The 20,069-nt window shown below is 43.9% G+C and overlaps 1 protein-coding gene across 3 annotated transcripts in view; it reads right to left on the reverse strand.

The window, feature by feature from the left end:
- Positions 1-20,069, reverse strand: part of LOC5511228 — a 39,616-nt gene that overhangs the window by 7,558 nt on the left and 11,989 nt on the right. For all 3 annotated transcript variants that reach the window (XM_048725757.1, XM_048725756.1, XM_048725758.1), the window contains 42 exons: positions 19,866-20,030; positions 19,549-19,653; positions 19,069-19,251; positions 18,341-18,523; positions 17,828-18,004; positions 16,789-17,127; positions 16,278-16,460; positions 15,728-15,904; positions 15,396-15,572; positions 15,054-15,236; positions 14,474-14,650; positions 14,072-14,248; positions 13,812-13,988; positions 13,184-13,348; positions 12,858-13,040; positions 12,465-12,641; positions 12,209-12,385; positions 11,834-12,016; positions 11,322-11,492; positions 10,905-11,081; positions 10,174-10,341; positions 9,839-10,004; positions 9,240-9,484; positions 8,814-9,002; positions 8,144-8,314; positions 7,752-7,919; positions 7,281-7,460; positions 6,728-6,898; positions 6,285-6,455; positions 5,888-6,064; positions 5,360-5,527; positions 5,045-5,189; positions 4,520-4,764; positions 4,097-4,282; positions 3,581-3,751; positions 2,804-2,974; positions 2,449-2,598; positions 2,132-2,271; positions 1,612-2,059; positions 1,223-1,369; positions 653-981; positions 55-292 (listed from right to left, as the gene is read on the reverse strand). In XM_048725757.1, the coding sequence (XP_048581714.1) occupies positions 55-292; positions 653-981; positions 1,223-1,369; positions 1,612-2,059; positions 2,132-2,271; positions 2,449-2,598; positions 2,804-2,974; positions 3,581-3,751; positions 4,097-4,282; positions 4,520-4,764; positions 5,045-5,189; positions 5,360-5,527; positions 5,888-6,064; positions 6,285-6,455; positions 6,728-6,898; positions 7,281-7,460; positions 7,752-7,919; positions 8,144-8,314; positions 8,814-9,002; positions 9,240-9,484; positions 9,839-10,004; positions 10,174-10,341; positions 10,905-11,081; positions 11,322-11,492; positions 11,834-12,016; positions 12,209-12,385; positions 12,465-12,641; positions 12,858-13,040; positions 13,184-13,348; positions 13,812-13,988; positions 14,072-14,248; positions 14,474-14,650; positions 15,054-15,236; positions 15,396-15,572; positions 15,728-15,904; positions 16,278-16,460; positions 16,789-17,127; positions 17,828-18,004; positions 18,341-18,523; positions 19,069-19,251; positions 19,549-19,653; positions 19,866-20,030 (7,980 nt within the window). The remainder of the gene's footprint in view (positions 1-54; positions 293-652; positions 982-1,222; positions 1,370-1,611; positions 2,060-2,131; positions 2,272-2,448; positions 2,599-2,803; positions 2,975-3,580; positions 3,752-4,096; positions 4,283-4,519; positions 4,765-5,044; positions 5,190-5,359; positions 5,528-5,887; positions 6,065-6,284; positions 6,456-6,727; positions 6,899-7,280; positions 7,461-7,751; positions 7,920-8,143; positions 8,315-8,813; positions 9,003-9,239; positions 9,485-9,838; positions 10,005-10,173; positions 10,342-10,904; positions 11,082-11,321; positions 11,493-11,833; positions 12,017-12,208; positions 12,386-12,464; positions 12,642-12,857; positions 13,041-13,183; positions 13,349-13,811; positions 13,989-14,071; positions 14,249-14,473; positions 14,651-15,053; positions 15,237-15,395; positions 15,573-15,727; positions 15,905-16,277; positions 16,461-16,788; positions 17,128-17,827; positions 18,005-18,340; positions 18,524-19,068; positions 19,252-19,548; positions 19,654-19,865; positions 20,031-20,069) is intronic.

A 20,069-nucleotide genomic window follows, 5' to 3' on the forward strand; every position in this document is an offset into this window, starting at 1 on the left:
CGTTTCCAGTTCAATGGGGGATATAAGCTATTTGACTTTGCGCTGTTTCCTTACCATAACAAGATATATTGACGACCTTCCCTGTGACCTTCACGAGGTCAGCAAAGGAGTTCACGTGCATTGCGTTTGCGGGCTCGTCCGCAATAGCGTCCGCCTGGACTCTGTCCGAATCATCCTGGGCGATGCTAACCACTAGTGTTTTAACATTGTTGTGCTTCAGACGCTCTTTGATCTCTTCCGTCTTCTGATGGCCGAACTCTCCATACGCTAATACAACAAGCGATTTTGCAACCTGCAGAAGTTAAAAACAATTTCCATAAGCCTCTTTGAAAGTGAGTCAACGTTTTTAAAGAAGCAAACATGAAATATGCTGTGTCAAACATATAACATGTTATACTACCATGTTGCATTGCATGCTTCTGTCGTATTCGTGTCTATGTTGTGTCTACGTTCTTGTAAAAAAAAAACTTGGTTCATCTTATTAATAATGGAGTGGTAATGGCCATAATTATTTAATGTTAGGTTCTTACTTCCAGTATTATTTTACTGGGTGTAATAAAGTACCGCGAATGGCAGTGTAAAATACCCGATAAAGGACAATTACTGAATTACACTTAGATCATCCGTGGAGCAAAGACTGAATTCCACTCACATTATCCCTGGAGCCACTTGAGGGGTTGAATAATTCGTAATTTGCTACTTGAAGGGCATCATCAAGTCGCGTGCCTTCTTCACTGTTTGCTTCTGGGTATATTTGATCAATCTTATTCATGATATCTTCTACGTAGAAGAACCGATTAAACCTCAGCTCCATAGTGGCAAGGGATGAGTAGGACAGGATTCCAATGTGTGTGCCGTCGTATGTGATGTTGAATGCGCCAATTGTCCCCTTGACGAAGTTTTGGATGTGATGCCAGTCTCTGTCCTTGATGTTACTCGATAAAGGGATGGCAAACGCAAGGTCCGTTGGCTGGCTGCAAGCTAAAAAGTTCAAACCAAATGTTAATCATATTGGATGACAAAATGTCTGATGTAAAAGGAGTAGCGTTAGAAGTTGATTGAGGAACGTTCGGCTTGGAAGAAAAACGCGAGATGCGTAAGGATAAACTTTGAAGGAAAAAGAAGAGCGTTTAATTAAGAAGAGAGAACGCTTGAAGTGGAAACGACAGGATTTAGCTAGAAAGGAAGATTATACGATTTCGAGAACATTCAAAAGGCTTACTTGGGCAGTTCTGGACCTTGCACTTCTTGGTATCCGTTCGTGGGCCCGGGCAGTTAGAGCCTGTAAAACAGTCACGTTGTCTCATCATAACTCCAGTACCGCATGTCTTCATGCAAGGACTCCAGGTGCTCCATTCGCCCCATTTCGCTAAAATACAAGCAAGAAATCAATACATCGCAATAAAATGCATTTAAGCAGGGAAGATTTAAGTAAAAAACTAAGATTGATTAGATAGCAATTCCATCTATTGATGTTACTTTCGCATTAAAAGTAAAAGATGATGAATTTTTTTCTTTTTAGAAAATATGACAGTGTTTTATATATAAAATGTGCAAACACAAAAATTTCAAAACCGTCTCAATGTCGAGAAGGCGGACATTGGTACTCACGTGGTGGCGGGGGAGGCTTGGCGGAACACACCGCATCCGAAGCGAGCTTTACGAACTGCATCAAATCATCGTAGTTGCTGACGAGGAACGCGTGATCAGGATCACTAGCGACCTGCCGCATCTCGAATTTGTCTACATTATCTCCTACACCCAAGACTGCAATAGTCGCGCCATCCATATCTTTCAACTCCCTCGCGCGTCTTTGCGTCGCAATCTTGGTCATAGCTTTTGAGCCACCGTCGGTGACAACGATGATCGCTTTTGGCACTGACTGACGCGCTACGTTCTCATCATTCATAAGCTGGTCCTTGGCCAGGTTCAGGGCGCGGTCCATTCTCGTGTCGCCTCGTGGTTGTGAGACGCTGTCCAGGAAAGCATCGAGCTCCTCCTTGTCGTTCTTTTCATCCAAAGCGACTTCCATATGGGGGTTGGTGGAGTAGGTGATAACCTGGCGAGATATAGCATGTTGGTAAGATTATCAAATATCACGGAAATCTTCAATCTTCACGTGTGTACCTACCGACACTCGAGTTCCATTGTCGGCCAGGTTGAATCCTCTGGTGACTGAACGGACAAAATCCTTGGTGATCTTCCACTGTGCGTCATCCACACTTCCAGAGGCGTCCAAAAGGAATGTCAGGTCCAAGTCATGTGAACAATCTGGACAAATAACTGCGGTCAATTCGGGTCTAAAGTGGTGTCCCCTTCTTATTGGAGCTCAGAAATTGTTTATTGATATTGTGATAATTCTGAGGTTTACACAGCGACCTTTGTAACAATGGTTACAAAGTCACGCTGCGTTCGTGCCCTTTTCTAGGGGTGATATAATCAACTTACGTGGGCAGCGTTGTACGTCGCACATCTCCACCTGGTTTGCTGAACCAGGGCAGTTGGATCCTCCTTGGCATGTACGAGATCGCTCGCGTTTCCCTCCAGCGCCACACGTCCGATCGCATGTCGTCCAGCCGGTCCAGTCGCTCCAATACCCTGCAGATAACACGAACTGCCTTATATATCCTATTCGTATCCTATTCGAACAACTTAAACCCTTAGTTTACAAAGGGTTATGTCACAAATATTGGTACTTTGTTTGGCTTTTTGTGGTAGGCTAATGATAGAGAAGTTTAAGGTAATATGGTTGAAAATAAAAACGTAGGTAATTGAAGTCGTGTTTAGCGTTTTCTGACTTTACCTGGACACTCATTCTCCTCGCAGTTCTGGAATTCCTTCTCCGGTCCGTCGCAAAACTTGCCATTATACATAGGGGTCGGAGCATTGCATTTCCTGGTACGAATCTGATGACCATTTCCGCATGTCACTGAGCATGCTCCCCAGGCGCTCCACGCTGAGAATTGACCATTGACTGCGGGCGCAAAGCAATTAAGTTAGCCACTAACGGAGATGTCCAATCTCGAAGCAGCCGTACGGTTTGTGTACATAGTTATTTCAAAATGGATGTTACATAATGTGTTTTGTATTGCTTTCTTTGCCTTATTTGTTTCTCTACTTTGTCCTTTGTTTTACGACCGTGTTACCCATGCTGTCAGTTTAAGTTTGGTTAAGTTATCCTATTCTGTTTATTAGCTTGCGCTTGAATAATAAGATTTGGTTGCTTTTCCAGTGGCTTTATTCATCTGGACAGGTTGCGAAATTTAGCCTCCATTGGGAAACGTACTCTATGGGTTTAGAATTCCGTGCGCACGCCATGTGCACACTGTGATCACTAAAAGATATTCCGTGAGCATGAAAAGAAACTCTGTGAGTACTCCATGAAATCCCGTGTGCTAGGTGTGTATTTTCGGCCGACTGTAAACCCATAGTGTTCGTTTTCCCATGGAGGGTCATAATTATGTATTGAGATGAGTCAGGAATGGTTAGCGTCGGTACCAACCCTATCTTTTTCCACTTCCGTATTAAATCAGGAGAAAATGCCGAGGATGGTGAGAAATACTGACGTATTGTTACCCACCTGGACAGGGTGTCATAACGCATTCGGCCGTCTCGTGGGCGAATCCAGCACATGGCTTGCCACCGTTAGACGGCAGGGGACTGTTACACACGCGAGAGCGCTTGACAAAGCCACGTCCGCACGAGGCAGTACAGTTACTCCATGTACCCCAGGTGCCCCAGTTTCCGTCAGCTAAAAAGTGAAATTGGAGTAACATCCATTAGAATAGCATCTCAATACGTAGAGGGTTTGAATGAAATGTATTTGCGTGGAAATTACGTCAAAAAAAGCAACAGTACACGATTTTGCTTTAGTATTTCCATCAATTTTAGTTAAGTCGTGTATTCACATTTTCCTGATCACAAATTAAGAATAGCATGTCCCGTATGTTTGTGACCACAGCAAAAATTTCAACTAAGAGCTCAAAATTCCGGCTCAACTTCTATTGGCTCACATTTGGTTGCTATCGGAATCCTTATCTCGAGATCTTTTGATGTGATCTATCTAACTAAGGTTCGAGGTATTCAAAGCTCTTACTTGGACACTCCCGGATTTTGCACTTCTCATCCTGGCGATCGTCGCCGATGTAGCGGCAGTCGAGTCCGCCCCATGCGGGAGGCGGGTTGGTGCAGTTCCTGGTGCGGTAACGCTCTCCTTCACCACAAGACTTTGAGCAGTCGCTCCATGCACTCCATTCAGTGTAATTTCCAGTCAGAGGCATCACTGAAGGGCAACAACGTTAATTAACTCCTAGAATTTCTTGTGCCGATCAGTCGTTCTCAGTTACGGGAAAGAATTTGTAATGGCTGTTATTAAGGAAGTTGAATCTAGTTTTGACTATACTTGAATAGGCTGATAAGTAGAATTCTACGTTAACTCACACTTTAATATACGAAAGGAAGTAGAATTTTGCAATCCCTCTTCGAGCAAATCCGAACAGTAGTTGTCCTTTATCCTTACCGTTATCTAGAGTGTACACATAGTTGGTCCTTTCCTGACCAACACACTCCAGATTATTTCCATGGCATTCCTTGTTTTCATTATCGACACAGCCTAGCCAGGGCTTAGGTTGCGTGCGTTTCATGAAGAGAAGCTGTTCGCCTTCTTGGAAATACGTCTCCGCTGCGCGAGTCCCTGAATAGCATTCCCCATTGTTCTGTATCCCAAAAGTGGTCATACCATTATTACGAGTTTCTCTGGCGCACCTGGTTAAAAGAGAAAGCGTCCTGATTGAAGATGTGTCCTGATTGAAGATGTTTATTGTTCGCACCCGCCCTCAGAATTCCTTGAAATTTTTACTTCAAAGGCGTATACGGTCGCAAGTATTTATCTTGGAGCACGAGGAACTCACACGATATCACGATATCAAGGATCATGGAGAATACCAAGTCATTCCATAATAGACGAATATTGTACAGAGGTTGCGGCCTGGTCATTGAGCAACTACCGCGCAAGAGATTTTAACCTTATTTTAACCTGCCTTACCTGCAAATGAGATCTGAAAGGTAGGACGGCCAGTCATCCCTGATGACCGCCGGGTTTTCATTGTCGTCAAAGAGCAGTTTTGGAAGAGGTCGGTATATATTATGGTCATCCCTGAAGCAGCCAAGGTCTCGGTATCGAATTTCGCCTATAAGACACCAGTATCAGACAGCAGGTCAGCACTGCGAAATCTTTATAGAATCTCTCTTTCTGTGAGAGGTTATCGAGTAAATTGAACTCGTTGGCCTTATCAACAAGGAGCCTATTATTTCATTAAAGATATTTACAATGTTGATGTCGTAAAAGCGCACAACTCACAGCAATCCTGGAGCTTGCAGGCCTTGATCTCTTCGGCGTCTCCAGGGCAATCGGCGCCACCGTAGGACGGGGCTGGGAAGTTACACGACCGTACCCGCTTCACGACTCCATTACCGCAAGATCGGGAGCATGAAGACCATAAGGACCAGCTAGACCAACCGCCGGGTCCTGATACCACGAGCAAGAAAAATTAGTAACATGGCGTAAGGCGTTCTTATCAAAAGAAGAGGCTTTTCAAAGATTTTGATCTACTACGGAAACTAGAAAAATAAGAATTAAAATTTTAAGTTTAATTTATATTAATCCTGATCCTAGAAGGAAGCTTACACCCCAGAATATCAAAATAGAACAGTGTCGTAACAAATGTAAAATGCCTCGAGATGTAAGTATTAAATACAGGTGAGACTTGATGGTGTCATAAACATCTCTGGGACACTTGTTAAGCCTTTTTGTTCATCCTGCCGTGACCAACCAGGGTGAATGTCTATGGGACATGAGCAACAATAACAATAACTACGAGACACATACGTGCACAAGGCCTGGTGTTGCAATCGTCTTCCTGGACATCGGGACCAAGATGGGTGCAGTTAAGACCCCCGAATTCAGGCGTGGGACTGGTACAGGCACGTGATCTCTGCCGCTTACCGCCTCCACACGTGACAGCACATTGGGTCCAGCCTCCCCACTCCGTGTACCCGCCATGCACTGCAAAAAAACAAGGTTTTCTTTTAAGATCTTAAAAGATTGAATAAAAAGTCACCCTCATTACCATCTGTCTTTGCCTGCGATTTGGTCTGGATTGGGCTGTGTCCCTAAATATTTTCTTAATGTTTCTGTATTGTCCCCCCCATATTTCGAGGCCTGCTGCTGCACTGCCTTATTCACTATATTTTTTTTATCTTCCCGACACTTTTTTTAAACATACCCATGCAAGGATTAAGATCGCAGTAGACCTCTTCCATTTCATCGCCTTCACAAGATTTGCCTCCATGTGCTGGTGGTGGATTGTCGCAGTTACGCGTCCTTGAGCGTTTAGCCGCGCCGCAAGTAGCTGAGCAGTGTGTAAATTCAGACCATTGCCCCCAATTGCCATCAACTGTGAATAATAAGGATAAGGAGTGGCGTCATTTAAATTCGTGAAAGCTTGATTAACAGCAATATGTGTTAGCTCTAGATACACATTTACGATATTTACACATTGCAAAAATTTCCAAAAGGGAATCCTATTTCTTCGTACACAAATACGATCTTAAAAAGGTAGGGTTTATATTTTATACAATACCTTACGATACATAAAATCCTAATTTCAAGAGGGCCACTATAAAAGGTTTAACCAGTGGCCCTCGGACGCGAGTAAACCGGACGTACCTGGACAGTCAGACAAGCTGCAAGGCATGATTTGACGGTCGGATCCCGGACAGCCGGCACCACCATATCTGGGCGCGGGGTTATCACATTTGCGGATGCGCTCGCGCTTGCCAGGCCCACACTTAGAGGAACAGAAACTCCACATCTTCCACGCACCCCAGTTACCGTGGACTGTGAAAATGAAAGGATGGTCAAAATGGGTAATCGTGATGCACGCCAAGAAAGACGTCTCACTAGCCGGAACTTGATCCGGAAAAGTGTTGCTGAGTTAATCCGTTCATCAGATCACACTCTCAGCTAAAGGAGACTATTGAGAGTGGACATTTCTACTTACGTCAATCAAGCACTATATTCGTAAAACACTGTGTTCTTTTACAATCCCGTTCACGAGACTGGAGTGGGCCTGTTAAACCTCCCGATAACGATGCTTGATATGATGCCAATGTGAAAACTGAGATCTTGCAACTATTAGACCTTACTAAGTACTATAGTATGCCGAGAAGTGAGTACCACTAGCTATGAGAATGTGGCTTGTGTGTCGGGTCATACTCACTTGGGCAGTTTTGCGGATTACAGTGCACCACCTCCCTGGCTGATCCAATGTGGCTGCAGTTCTTTCCGCCGAATCTCGGCGTCGGGTTGGAACAATCTCGATAGCGACTCATGATTCCCTTGCCGCAAGATCGACTACACTCTGTCCACGATGACCATGACGTGAAGTTGCCATTCACAGCTAGAGAAAGTCAAACAACCCCTTTAAGATCCAGCCATTAAAACCCCTCGAGTCGCCTACGTTTGTGATTTTATATTACCAACTTGAAGAAGGTCAGAGGGAAGCCGAAAGTGTTTATGTTTTGTGATGGATTTTTGGGGCAGCGCGCCTCAAGAATGCTTGCTCTCTAGAATACGATAGTCGAAAAAATGCTAGGATAACATTTCTTAAAGAATACCGTACGTGACCGTGCATTTTTTGCACTGGAACACCAATGGCGCACCCTAGGAAAGTTTCGTGAAGGATACTCACGGCATCTCTTAATTTTGCAGGGCTTCTGTTCAGTATCATCTCCCTCACACATGGAACCTGGTTTTGCATCCTGCGGGAAGTTGCACGTTCGGGTTCTGCTCTGGACACCATCACCACATGTGGCAGAGCACGACTGCCATCCCGTCCATGGCGACCAAGTACCATTTACTGTGGACAACGGGAACATATGTCATTAAGTACCATTTACCATGAATGAACGCAACAAATGTCAATATTTATGATTAGCTATAAATACGGAAGGCAGAAAGAAAAGTCACCAAAGACAATAAATTATGGACAGATGAATATTGGTTGTAGTTACCAAAGTTTTTTCGAAAAATGGACTGGCCCCTTTAACCGACAGTCTCTTGTGACACATAATCCTAACTTACCAGGACAATCTCCGTAGTCGCAGGCCATGGTTTGCTCGGTTGGTCCGACGCATGGTTTGCCTCCTAATTCTGGCGCTGGCGCTGTACATGAGCGGCTGCGTGAGCGGACGCCTTTACCGCAAGACGATGTACACTTGGTCCACTCAGTCCAGTCGCTGAACTCACCGTCAACTGTAAACAAATAATGTAAGGCTTAATTGAAGGAGTTTACATTAGTACTGATATGGAGTATATAAGAAGCAGTATTGAGCGTGTATTTATCTTTTTACTTCTTTTATAAGCTACTGTTGACCACGCTCTATTAGAGTTCACCCTTGTTACCAGCTCAAATTCAATCCACCTAAGGCAAACAGTCGTCGAAAGGGATCTAATCCTACTAATCAAAAATTAATTTGGCCTTCGAATCTAGATCTTGAATCATATCTATACTATTATAAGCGTTATGTCTGCCGGGAAAAAAGTATTTGTTTGGTCGAGCTATGACGTCATAAACCTGCACTAGCTTTTGGTTGAGCTTTAAACTTGGGCGCCATTACCGGTAAGACAGCAAAACATGATAAACACGAACGTCAGCATAAATAGTTTTTAGTTATATAAAGTTTATATTTTAGCACGTTTTATTATCAACACATTTTGACGGGGTCCTGATCTTTTTTTAAGTTATACAAACCTGGGCATTTGACACCAGAATCACATGACTGTGTCTCTACGTTGTCTCCAAGTCTAGAGCAGTCATTACCGCCGTAGTCAGGCACAGGGTTAGTACAGTTCCTTATACGAGACCTAAAACCAGTGCCACATGTCTTTGAGCATCCGGTCCACTCCGACCAGTCACTGTAGCCGCCATCCACGGGTGTGACTATTGAGATGAGATGCATGTCAATCATATGGTAGGCTCTCTTTTACCGAAACTCGCCAGTGTTGTGGCCCAATTTCTTTAAGTTCAAGATTTTCATAGTATTTTAAGCTATTGGAATTTTATTTTATACGATAATTTTGAAACACAAATATGGGTCATGTCATTTGAAGAGAGTGGAAATTTTTTTTGCGCAGCTAGGCTGAGTGCTAATATTGCGTTGTACAATAGTGAGCTTACTGTTGTAGAAAGTGTAGACAAAGTTCGAGCTCTCCTGTCCGACGCAGAATTTGTCTGAGTTGTCGCACTGCTGGTCATTCTTGTTGATACAGCCTAACCAGGGGTGTGGCGCGGGCTTCTGTATAAATGCCCCCTGTATACCGTCCTTGTCATAGGTCATCCCAGAACGGGACCCGGACCAACATGAACCGTAATCCTGGAGTCCGAAGTGAGAGTAACCTTTGAGGTTCGCCATCTTTGCACACCTGGAACAAAACAATTGAACCCCTTGATCTACTAACTGTACAGACGCTGTGTCAACGAACCATTCTTTATTTGCTATATAGAACATGATTGTGGCAATAGTTGATTGAGCTAGAGGTTAGGCTAGTTAAGGCTCAGGTCATTTTGCAAATCCTTTCACGAGGGTTAACTGGCCAAGGGGCACATTCTTATTAGTTAGTCTTAAAATAGAATTGACTGAATAGACTGCAACTTCTAAAAAGTGAACCCTACCCCCAGGTCGACCCCATAAGTATCGGGATTTATTTGGGAGATATCGTTTTAAGTTATTTTCGATTTGTATGCCAACTTATTCCAGACACAACCTAATTTCTTACCTGCAGACAAGATCTGGGAGGTACGTTGGAAGCTGTTGGTCATCCATCTGTACACCAGTGTACATATTGCTTGCCTTGTCAACATCCGTCAAGAGAAGTTCAGGCATGGGGCGTGGAGTCAGGTGAAGGTCGCGATAGCAACCGACTGACTTGTAACGAACGTCACCTGAATGCGAAAGGAATGGAGAGGTGAGGCACGTGGTAACAAGCGGTTTATTGTCCTTTACTTTGGAGAGTCTTGTCTTTTTTGAACGTTTATTACACGCTGTTATGTTAGAAATTTGCTCCGATATTTATCTCTAAAACTTATTTACGGTTTGTGATATGCTACTCACAGCAGTCCCTCTTTTTGCAGTATGTGTACTCTTCGCTTTTTCCCGCGCAGTCGCTGCCCCCTGCTGCTGGTGAAGGGTTATCGCAGTACCGAGACCTGGTACGGACGCCATCTCCACACTCCTGCGTACAGTCGCTCCACTCCGTCCACGAACTCCAGCTTCCGTCAGCTACGCGAGGAAGAGAAACAGGTAAGAATGGATAATTAGAAAAATAATGGCATTGCGTATTGCGTCATGAATATCTGTGGCACGAATTCAGCTCTTGTATTTTTACTTCGGTCCACTTAACCATCTTTCATGCATTGCTATCAATGATGTGAAATTTCTTTTTGGAGTCGTTCATATTCGGACTTGGCATGAGCCATTTGAAGGATTGGTATTTTTTAAGATGCAATGCGAGGCAGTTCAAGCAAAAAGTCGAGTACCCTGAGTTTAAACGTTTTAGTTAGGGAATATAATTTAAAAAAGTATATGAAGTAGAATAGTCCATTGCAATACAGCATATTTAAACTAGGTAGTATATAAAAGATTGTATATAATTATATTAATAGTACTTAAGTATAGTTTATAAATAAGTATTTCCTTCATTCATTCATTCATTCATTCATTCATTCATTCATTCATTCATTCATTCATTCATTTAGCTGCTCTTCAAACATCTTGACCAGCGCTTAAATAGCTATTATTTGCACAGTATTCTAAAAGTGAGCGTGAAAGACTCAGTGGCTTACTTTTACAAGGGCCAAAGGTGCACGCCTTCCTCTCCGTATCTGGTCCGATGTAGTCACATAGCTGACCGCCGTGCTGGGGTATGGGGTTCGCGCATGAGCGCCATCGCGTCATCATTCCTGTCCCACATGGCCGATCGCACTCGGTCCATTTACTCCACTCCGTGTAATTGCCATTAACTAAAAACATTACAGATTATAAACAATCCAAAATTTCTTGCTGGACTCAGGTAGGGAAATAAAAATTGAATAGCTTTGTTGATATAAAAGACCCCCTATCGAGATTGTTGATAGGAAGCTGAGCAAAAAAGCGCTTTAAATGGACAAATGTAATTTCCTTTTGGGGAACAGCCCGGCGAAATAAAGCTTTACTAAAACGTTATTCTTGGAATCTTTGCACCTGTTTCTTTGTTTACTCACTCGGACATGGGCTGAACTCGCAGTGGCCTGTTTGTTGCTTGGCTCCCTCGCACATTTTACCGCCACTCTTTGGCGCAGGGTCGTTACATTCTCGTGTTCGTATGCGCTTTCCGGGACCGCAGCTTGCCGAGCAGCTCCCCCAGTCAGACCACGTCCCCCATTTACCGTCACCTGCAAAGTCGTGCACGTCTTTTAAAAAATGTCATCAACAAAGCGGTAATTTTTGTACCTAGATACCTGAGTATCTGGTATCTTTTTGGTATACTTCATTGAGATGATTGCTTCCTTTTCGCTTTGCAGAATAAACCTACACCTTTCGTTCACATGAAAAAATGCTAGTTTTATTTATGTTTCAAATTCCTTATCAATATTCAATTTGCGGCGAGTGCTTATGGGAACATGAGCAGGCTTTAGTAACTAATACTTCTTGAGGACAGCGGCCCTCGACTTGTATGCTGTGTTTTGTATCTGTTAGTTAAGCCCCAATAACTCTTGCCTCATTCAATACTTACTTGGGCAATCCCGGGAAAGGCAGTCTAACACCTCGGTATTAGGTCCCATTTCCTGCTCGCTGCACGTCAGACCGCCGTACTCAGGCTCGGGATTGCTGCACGACCGCGTCCTCGTTTTGACGCCTTTGCCGCATGAGGACGAGCATGCACCGAAGCTGGACCAACTAGAGTAGTTACCGTGAACTAGGAGAAAAAAAGAGATTATGTTATGTTATGTTATGTTGGCCATATTACCACAGCTCACCCCAACCTATCAACAGAAAACCACCTTTCATTTTCTTCACACGTAAGCTCAATATGATCTCTTGATTTCGACGTTTATCTGTGATAACATGATAGCTACGGCGTAGAAGGGTAGTGGAAATCTCAACTTACTGGGACATGGTATGTTCTGACAGGGACGTGTTTGCTCAGGGTCTCCTTGATCCGTACAGTCTCGCCCCCCGTGCATTGGCTCCGGTTTGGAACATGTCCGCCATCTTGTCTCGATTCCAAATCCACATGTCTTGGTACAGGAAGACCATCCGGTCCAGGGTGTATATTTGCCGTGAACTGAAAGAAAACACGATAAACCATTTGGCTCTAAGCTCCATCGATGAACCAAGTACAAAACGTCTCTATCGGTACTTACCTGGGCACTCAGAGTTGAAACACTCGACAACCTCCAGTGGCTTGCCAAGCCTTTCACACCCTAGTCCTCCATACGCGGGCTCAGGGTTTGTGCAGTAACGCCTTCTCTTTTTCTTTCCGACCCCGCATGATTTAGAGCATTCAGACCAGTCGTCCCAGTCGGTGTAGCCGCCATTAACTAATAAAACAAAACACCATAAGAATACTATTGTAGATGTTTTGGAGCTGGTTTAAGGGCGCTATTTCGGACATATGGTGTTTCAGGCGACTTGGAGTTGTAGGGAAAAAACGATTTTCGTAAGAGCTTCACGAAGTTTCAATCCTGTTCCAAGTTTACATTCCGTTTGTTGACTGATTCAAAGGAACTCTGAATAGTTCTGGTTCGTCCGTTTACCTTGGCATGGCATCAGGTAGCAGTTTGACACTTCTAGCGCCGGTCCCAGGGCCTGCTCAGCGCACGTCTTACCGCCAAACATGGGTGGTGGCTGTGCGCAGTACCGAGTTCTGTTCTTGAGTCCAATGCCACAAGAGACAGAACAAGGCGTCCATGGAGACCATTCGGCGAACTTGCCATCGACTGGAAAGAAAAAATACGAAGGTGGTGGCGTTAAGATGTTGACCACTTAATGTATAAAGATTCTGATAATTTTTTCGATGTCTGACGGATTACAAATTGTTATATGCCTTCTTTTAGCAAACTACTGCAGACGTTTGACTTACTTGGGCATGGTTCGGGTCGACAGAGTCTTGTCTCCTTCAGCTCATCCTGACACGTCATCTTTCCGTGCTTGGGTGGTACACAGTCTCTTGTCCTCTCCTGGAAGCCTCCACCACACGTGGCCGTGCACGTGGACCATGGCGCCCAGGCCCCACACGTGCAGTGAGCTGTAGACATATAGATACTGTAAATTTGAAGGAGTGTCTTGATGTTTAAAGGACTGGATGAATATGTCACGCTGTGCTTTAAGCCTGTTTGACTCCACGGGACACAGAGAGTCGGAGAAGGGTCACACTAACAGCGCCTTTTGGAAAATAGCTTTATAGCTGAAATCTTAGAGGGCTTCTTATAACGCGCTTTTTTCTGCCAATTTATTCCCATGAATGCCAGGATGTTCTTTAATGAAATAAACCTATTAATACGACATTCGGTAACATGCTAAGCTAAGTATTCAAGAATTAGACTATTTTCAGCTTTCGAGGGATTTTGAGCGACCCATACTTTATGACTTTGGTGTCGTGTAACCTGGAAATCATTCAAGTCACTTACTTTGTAACCTCACTATAACTTTACACCGTCACATTACGCCGTAAACCTGCCAATAAAATATCTGCTGTTTTAGTTACTCACATGAGCATTCAACGAGCTCGCAGCTTTTCTTTTCCGTCTCCGGCCCCAGTTCACTGCAGTCACGGCCTCCAAGAGCCGGTGGCGGATTGGTGCAAAATCGGTTTCGCTCCATAATTCCAACGCCACACGTAACTGAGCATGGTGTCCACAATGACCAGTTGCTATAGTTACCATTCACTATTGGGAAATGTCAGAATGAGGTCAGACTTGTGTTTTAATTACGTAAGCCTCTAACGGGTGCAATGTACCGTATTACCAACCTGGGCAGGTATTGATCATACAACGCTCTGTCTGAGTTTCGGGACCAAGCACGCTGCAGTCTGAGCCGCCGAACTGAGGTGTGGGATTTGTGCATGAACGCATGCGCACTCGCTTGCCGCCTCCACAAGTCTTGTCGCACTCGCTCCAGGAGCTCCAGTAACCGTAGTTACCATTGACTTAAGGTAAAGTATTTTGTTAATATCTTAGAATGTTATTTTGCCGCTATGACCTGAATAGATTGATGGTATTGCTCGTAGCAATCTTTTTTAAACATGAGGACAAAATAAGGGGTAAGCTAAGGAATCAGAATTCCGTTTGCTCGCCAGGGCCTCGACCGCCATGGAAGATAAGGAAGGAAAAGACGAAGGCAACGCTAGGGAGTGCAAGTTCTGATTACTCACCAGGACAGGGCTCATCTTGGCAGCTTGAGCTCATAGTAGATGGACCAAAAGCAGAGCAGTCCTTGCCCCCATGCATTGGCAGAGGACTGGTGCAGTTCCGGTGCCTGAACATAACTCCACCGCCGCATGACACAGAGCAAGTCGACCAAGCCGACCACGGATTGTACGCCCCATCCACTGAAAGGGAAATGAATGCAGGGTTCATAAACATGCCAATGGAAAAGTTTTTTTGGGGGGGACTACTGTTTTCCGTATTTAATACAAGATTTAAGATTTTGTTCTTATAAGTTTTACAGCGGGTAATATATTTTTTAATCCTGTCTCGTTTGGGAAAAGCGCGTAGTCAATCAACCGTCTAAACCAATTGATGGGTTTCATTTTTCCACTGTCGCATCAGAAACCATTCGCATGCACAAAACAAGGGAATTGGTCACATTGGTATGACATAGCGCTATTCCAAGACGAGAATATGATTTGAAATTGTAAACGGTAGCGCAACAACTAATTCGGCTGTAAACGATAGAATGCCATATATGAATTAATCTGTCCAATATATATTCTCCATACTATAGTTACTCACAAGGACAGGGCCGGTCGAAGCAGTGTCCTATTTCTTCGCTGTCTCCCAGTCCTAGCTCGGAGCAGTTCTTCCCACCATGCATCGGTGGGGGGTTGTTGCAGACACGTGTTCTTTTTCTGAAGCCTCGACCGCATGACTTGCTGCATGTGCTCCATCCAGACCACATTCCGTACGCGCCATTTACTGCACACAAAAGTCATAAGAGAGTTATCACGTTCATCACTAAGTAACACATTTTTCATAGTGCACATTATATCGACCATATTTTGGCGACGAGAAGAGGGCAGTCCGCTTTCCAGTGATCTTTTTAAAGCAATATTCAAGAGTATTAACTGGACCTACCATCACACTCCTTCATCCTACAGACTTTAGCCTCGAGTCGCGGTCCAAGCATTGAGCAGTCTTTGCCGCCGTGTAAGGGCTCCGGGTTGTCGCAAAGTCTCGATCTGGTCATGGTACCTTCACCGCATGTCGCCGAGCACGAAGTCCAGTTAGACCAGGCGGAATAGTTTCCATTGACTGGAATGCAAAAAAAAAATATTCATAATTAAGTTATTTTTGTTATTTTGGTGTTCAGTGGATATTATGGACGGATTTGTAAGCGTTTTGTCGCTTGGTGCGTTTAAATTTTCCAGTTATTATTACAATGAAGTGGGTGGCTTTTTTGTACTCACTCGGGCAGTCAGCCACATAACACTGAACACTCTGTGCATAATTGCCAAATCGCAGGCAGTCGAGACCACCACTGGAGGGGGGAGGGTTAGTACAGGTTCGCTCACGGGTTCTTATACCAGGACCACATGACTTTGAACACTCAGTCCAGGGCGTCCAGGGGGTGTAATTACCATGAACTGTGAAACAAAAGGAAGAGATACAACAATAATTAGATCTGAATATTTCTTTTTTGATTTAGAAGTATATGAATTTTATGCATTATGGCTTATGCCCTAAGTCTTTTGAGAAAACTAGAATTGATTCTATACTATGGTACGTTGGTTGTCCATGAGGTATATTGTATATGACATAAAAGCACTCGTATCCATTTCAATGTGACAAGCCTTTGGTTTAACTTGCTATTGTAAAACATTTTTTTTCGGGATACTTGTTTGTTTATGTTAATGTGATGAACTTTCTTGGATGAACTTGTGATAAACTTTCTTGAATGAACTTGTGATGAACTTGTGATGAACTTTCTTGGTCACATTCGGTTACTTGAAAACTTACTTGGGCACATTCGCCTGTAGCAATGAGAGTGCTCAACCTCTAGCCCCATGCCTTGTTCCTGGCAGGATTTGCCACCAAACTGAGGTGCAGGATTGGTACAACTCCTCTTTCTTGTCTTGATACCCACACCACATGTGGTAGAACATGGTGTCCATTCAGAAAACTCCGTGTAGTTTCCATTTACTAGAATTTATAGATGAAAACTCATTAGAATGTTAATAATTGTTTCCTTTCCTAGTTATCTGTTTTCTACCTCATAATTTTTATTGTTTAGAATTCCAAATAACAACAACAACAAAAAACATGGCATATCTAATCTGTTGCTGGCATTTCAAAAACTGCGCACGAGTTGAGAATATATATTTCTTTATCTTTCATGCAATCTTGTACATACATGGATGGATAGAAAGAATGAGTTCTGCTAGTGAAATTCCTGCAGGACCACTAGATTCAAATCTGCCATTCTGTCTGTTCTTTTATAAGGGCATACCTGGGCAATACCAGGGCATACCTGGGCAATGTTGACTCTGGCATAGCCTTGACTGCACGCGCTCTCCAGTACAATACGTCGCATCATCTTGGAAGCAGTCTCGACTTCTAAACTGCACACCACCTCCACACGATCTCGTACATTCAGTCCAATCAGACCATCTTGACCAGTTACCCGTGGCAGGGCAGTCAGCATCCCGAAAGCATGGCATTTGTTCGAATCCTTGTCCGAGATTAGAGCAGTCCTTTCCTCCAGAGGAAGGAGCGGGACTGTTGCATATGCGGTGACGCGACACGACACCTGCCTGACATGACCTGCTGCACGGTGTCCATGGGGACCACTGCGAGTATCCACCGTCAACTGTACAAAAAAACGAGCTTTTAGTACGGCGACAATTTGCTTTTGATTATTCGTGGAGTACCCACCGTCATCTGTACAAAAAACGAACTTTTAGTACGGCGACAAGTTGCTATTGATAATACGTGGAGTATCCACCGTCAACTGTACAAAAAACGAACTTTTAGTACGGCGACAAGTTGCTATTGATGATACGTGGAGTATCCACCGTAAACTGTACAAAAAACGAACTTTTAGTACGGCGACAAGTTGCTATTGATGATACGTGGAGTATCCACCGTCAACTGTGCAAAAAACGAACTTTTAGTACGGCGACAAGTTGCTTTGGATGATACGTGGAGTATCCACCGTCAACTGTAAAAAAAAAACTTTTAACACTGATGCGATAAGTTGCTATTGATGATACGTGGAGTATCCACCGTCAACTGTACTTGCTATTGATGATTATTAGTGGCTATTGAGAGTATCCACCTTAAATTTTGAATATGAGGTTTTCCTCAAACCTTTAACATCTCTACGATGTCAAAGAAAAGGCTGTCGTAGCAACAGTAAGTAGGGAGTATAACAATGTAATAAGTATAATAATGGCAAGATGATGAAGTCAAAGTTGTGCTTCCTGATCAATTGAGATATCAAACAGCTCATAATTTGTGTACCTTTCAGAATGACTAATAGGCGCGCCATTAGGACCTGTTTCGTTTACCTTCGCAAGGCTTGTCGTTACACCATTCCTCTTCCTCTGCTGGCCCGTACCATGAGCAGTCATGACCGCCAGGCCCTGGGGGAGGGTTTGTGCAATACCGGAACCTTTTTCTCTTGCCCTTATCACAAGACTTGTCACATGTGCTCCAACCCGTCCAGTCTGTGTACATTCCGTGTGCTGCAATTCCACAATTTACGAGGTTAGATATTGGCGTCATTACTTCCTTTTCCTTTTCAATTCAACTTGTATGTCCAATAACAGTGAGTCATGTCTAAGTACATTCTGCGTGGTGCGATCATAATGGTTTCGCTATCACGTGACTGACTGACTAATAGCGTGAACAAGTCTATTTGTTGAAGTACGAATCCGTTTTCAGAGTCGTAAAAAAAGAATACAAATACGTCTCGAATATTTAAAAACCAAATTAGAAAAATGAAATGCTATTTGGCTACAAAAGAGTTTTACCATTCGTCAGCTACGCTGTGCTTTATCTTTACATTTAGTAAGACTCACTTGGACATTGTACATCGTTACAAGTTCGTGTAACGACAGCTGGACCCAGTCCCGTTTTGACGCAGTCGCGGCCACCTAAGGACGGCGAGGGACTGGTGCAATCTCTGTAGCGCTGTTGTACTCCGCCACCGCAAGTGACGTCACATATGGACCACTCGCTCCAGTCATTATAGGCTCCATCGACTGCAATAGAGATTTACGTCACTATCCGAAAATACTTTGTCTCATCCACGGGGACCCAGGGCGACGCGGAGAACGGAAGCGGGAGTGGCGTTGTATTGATATTATGATTAGACCCAGTCGCCATCATACCATCCTCATTCGCACTTATTATTTACCCACAAGCACCAAAAAGTGATAAAATTGGCATCATGAGTTCAATAGCCAGTGCTGAAAAACGCAAGACTAGTTCCAGTACCGCGCGGTTAAACCAGCCTTTTTGTTTTAGATGGTGGCTTTTTACCGGCGAACTGTCACATTTTGCGAATGCTAAGAAAACTAGACCAAACATAAGGCTATAATTTTCTTTATGATTCCCTCATTATCACACAAATCTGTCATCTTTTGTACACAGTATGGTTTTAAAGCTGTACAGTTTGTCAAAACAGCAACTGAAGTCGGCCTTTCGTACCTTTACTCGAACGATTCAACACTACGATTGTGCTTGTTTTCGCCAGAGCACGCGCATGCGCATACGTTATTCAGCACTGTCAGTTCAATATACTTACTGGGGCAGGCTCTAGCGTTGCACTCCCTTGTCTCCAGAGCGGGTCCCAAAGCCGAGCAGTCTGCCCCGCTTACGGCATGCGTGGGATTCTGACACAGTCGCCGGCGCTCTTGAGTTCCACCTCCGCAGCTTGTAGAACACGTGTTCCACTCTGTCCATGAGGAGTACAGGCCCGGGACCACACCTATGGCGACAAATCCGATGTTAAGCCACGTAAAAACGGCACACCATCGTCAACTGTTGACACCACATTGCTAATCAAACTCTCCCCAAATTTCATTAGAAGCCTGATATATTTGGCATAGTGTTACATGCTGAGCAAACAACGATTTAGTTTAAATGTTGGCGTTGACAACACGAGGCTTCATTCCAACATTCAGTTGACAGATGACAGGCCCCTTTCGAATGGTAACAACTATCACAAAACTTTTATTTTGCCGTATCTTTGGGTTATTTAAGAAGTTTATTAAAGTATTTTTACCTTCAGCTAGGAAGTGGTGTTTGGAGATCGGTTCATCGTGGAATCCGTTCGACATGAAACTGACCCTGATAGTCTTTTCCGCGTTGGGCTGGTTCGACTTCTTGGCTGTGCATCAAGGAAAATTTTGAAAACAGACTTGTTAATCAGAAATCATTCCCTTCAGGATAAACGTGGTTGTGAATGCTCTTTCGACGATTATGATGATGGTAATGCGATGATGATGATGATGACGTCAATGATTATGATAATTGTGATGATGATGATGGTCATATTGATGATGATGATGATAATTAACATGGATGTGCGAATTATCTTACCTCCACACGCTCCCCACATCCCGTCGACGTCAAAGTTCGCCGTGAGAGCGCACCAAGGCTCTAAGGAGTCTTCAGTCGTGCACTCAGTGTAAGATTTGTCTTTGTAAATGAATGGAAACACGCAGCATCCGCCCCTCGATGTTTCCGTGCAGTGCGAGTTTAGACCTGTATGAAATCAGTAAACGTTTGTCTTAATGTTGTACA

Source organism: Nematostella vectensis, chromosome 3 (assembly GCF_932526225.1).
Source record: "Nematostella vectensis chromosome 3, jaNemVect1.1, whole genome shotgun sequence".
Taxonomy (NCBI): domain Eukaryota; kingdom Metazoa; phylum Cnidaria; class Anthozoa; order Actiniaria; family Edwardsiidae; genus Nematostella; species Nematostella vectensis.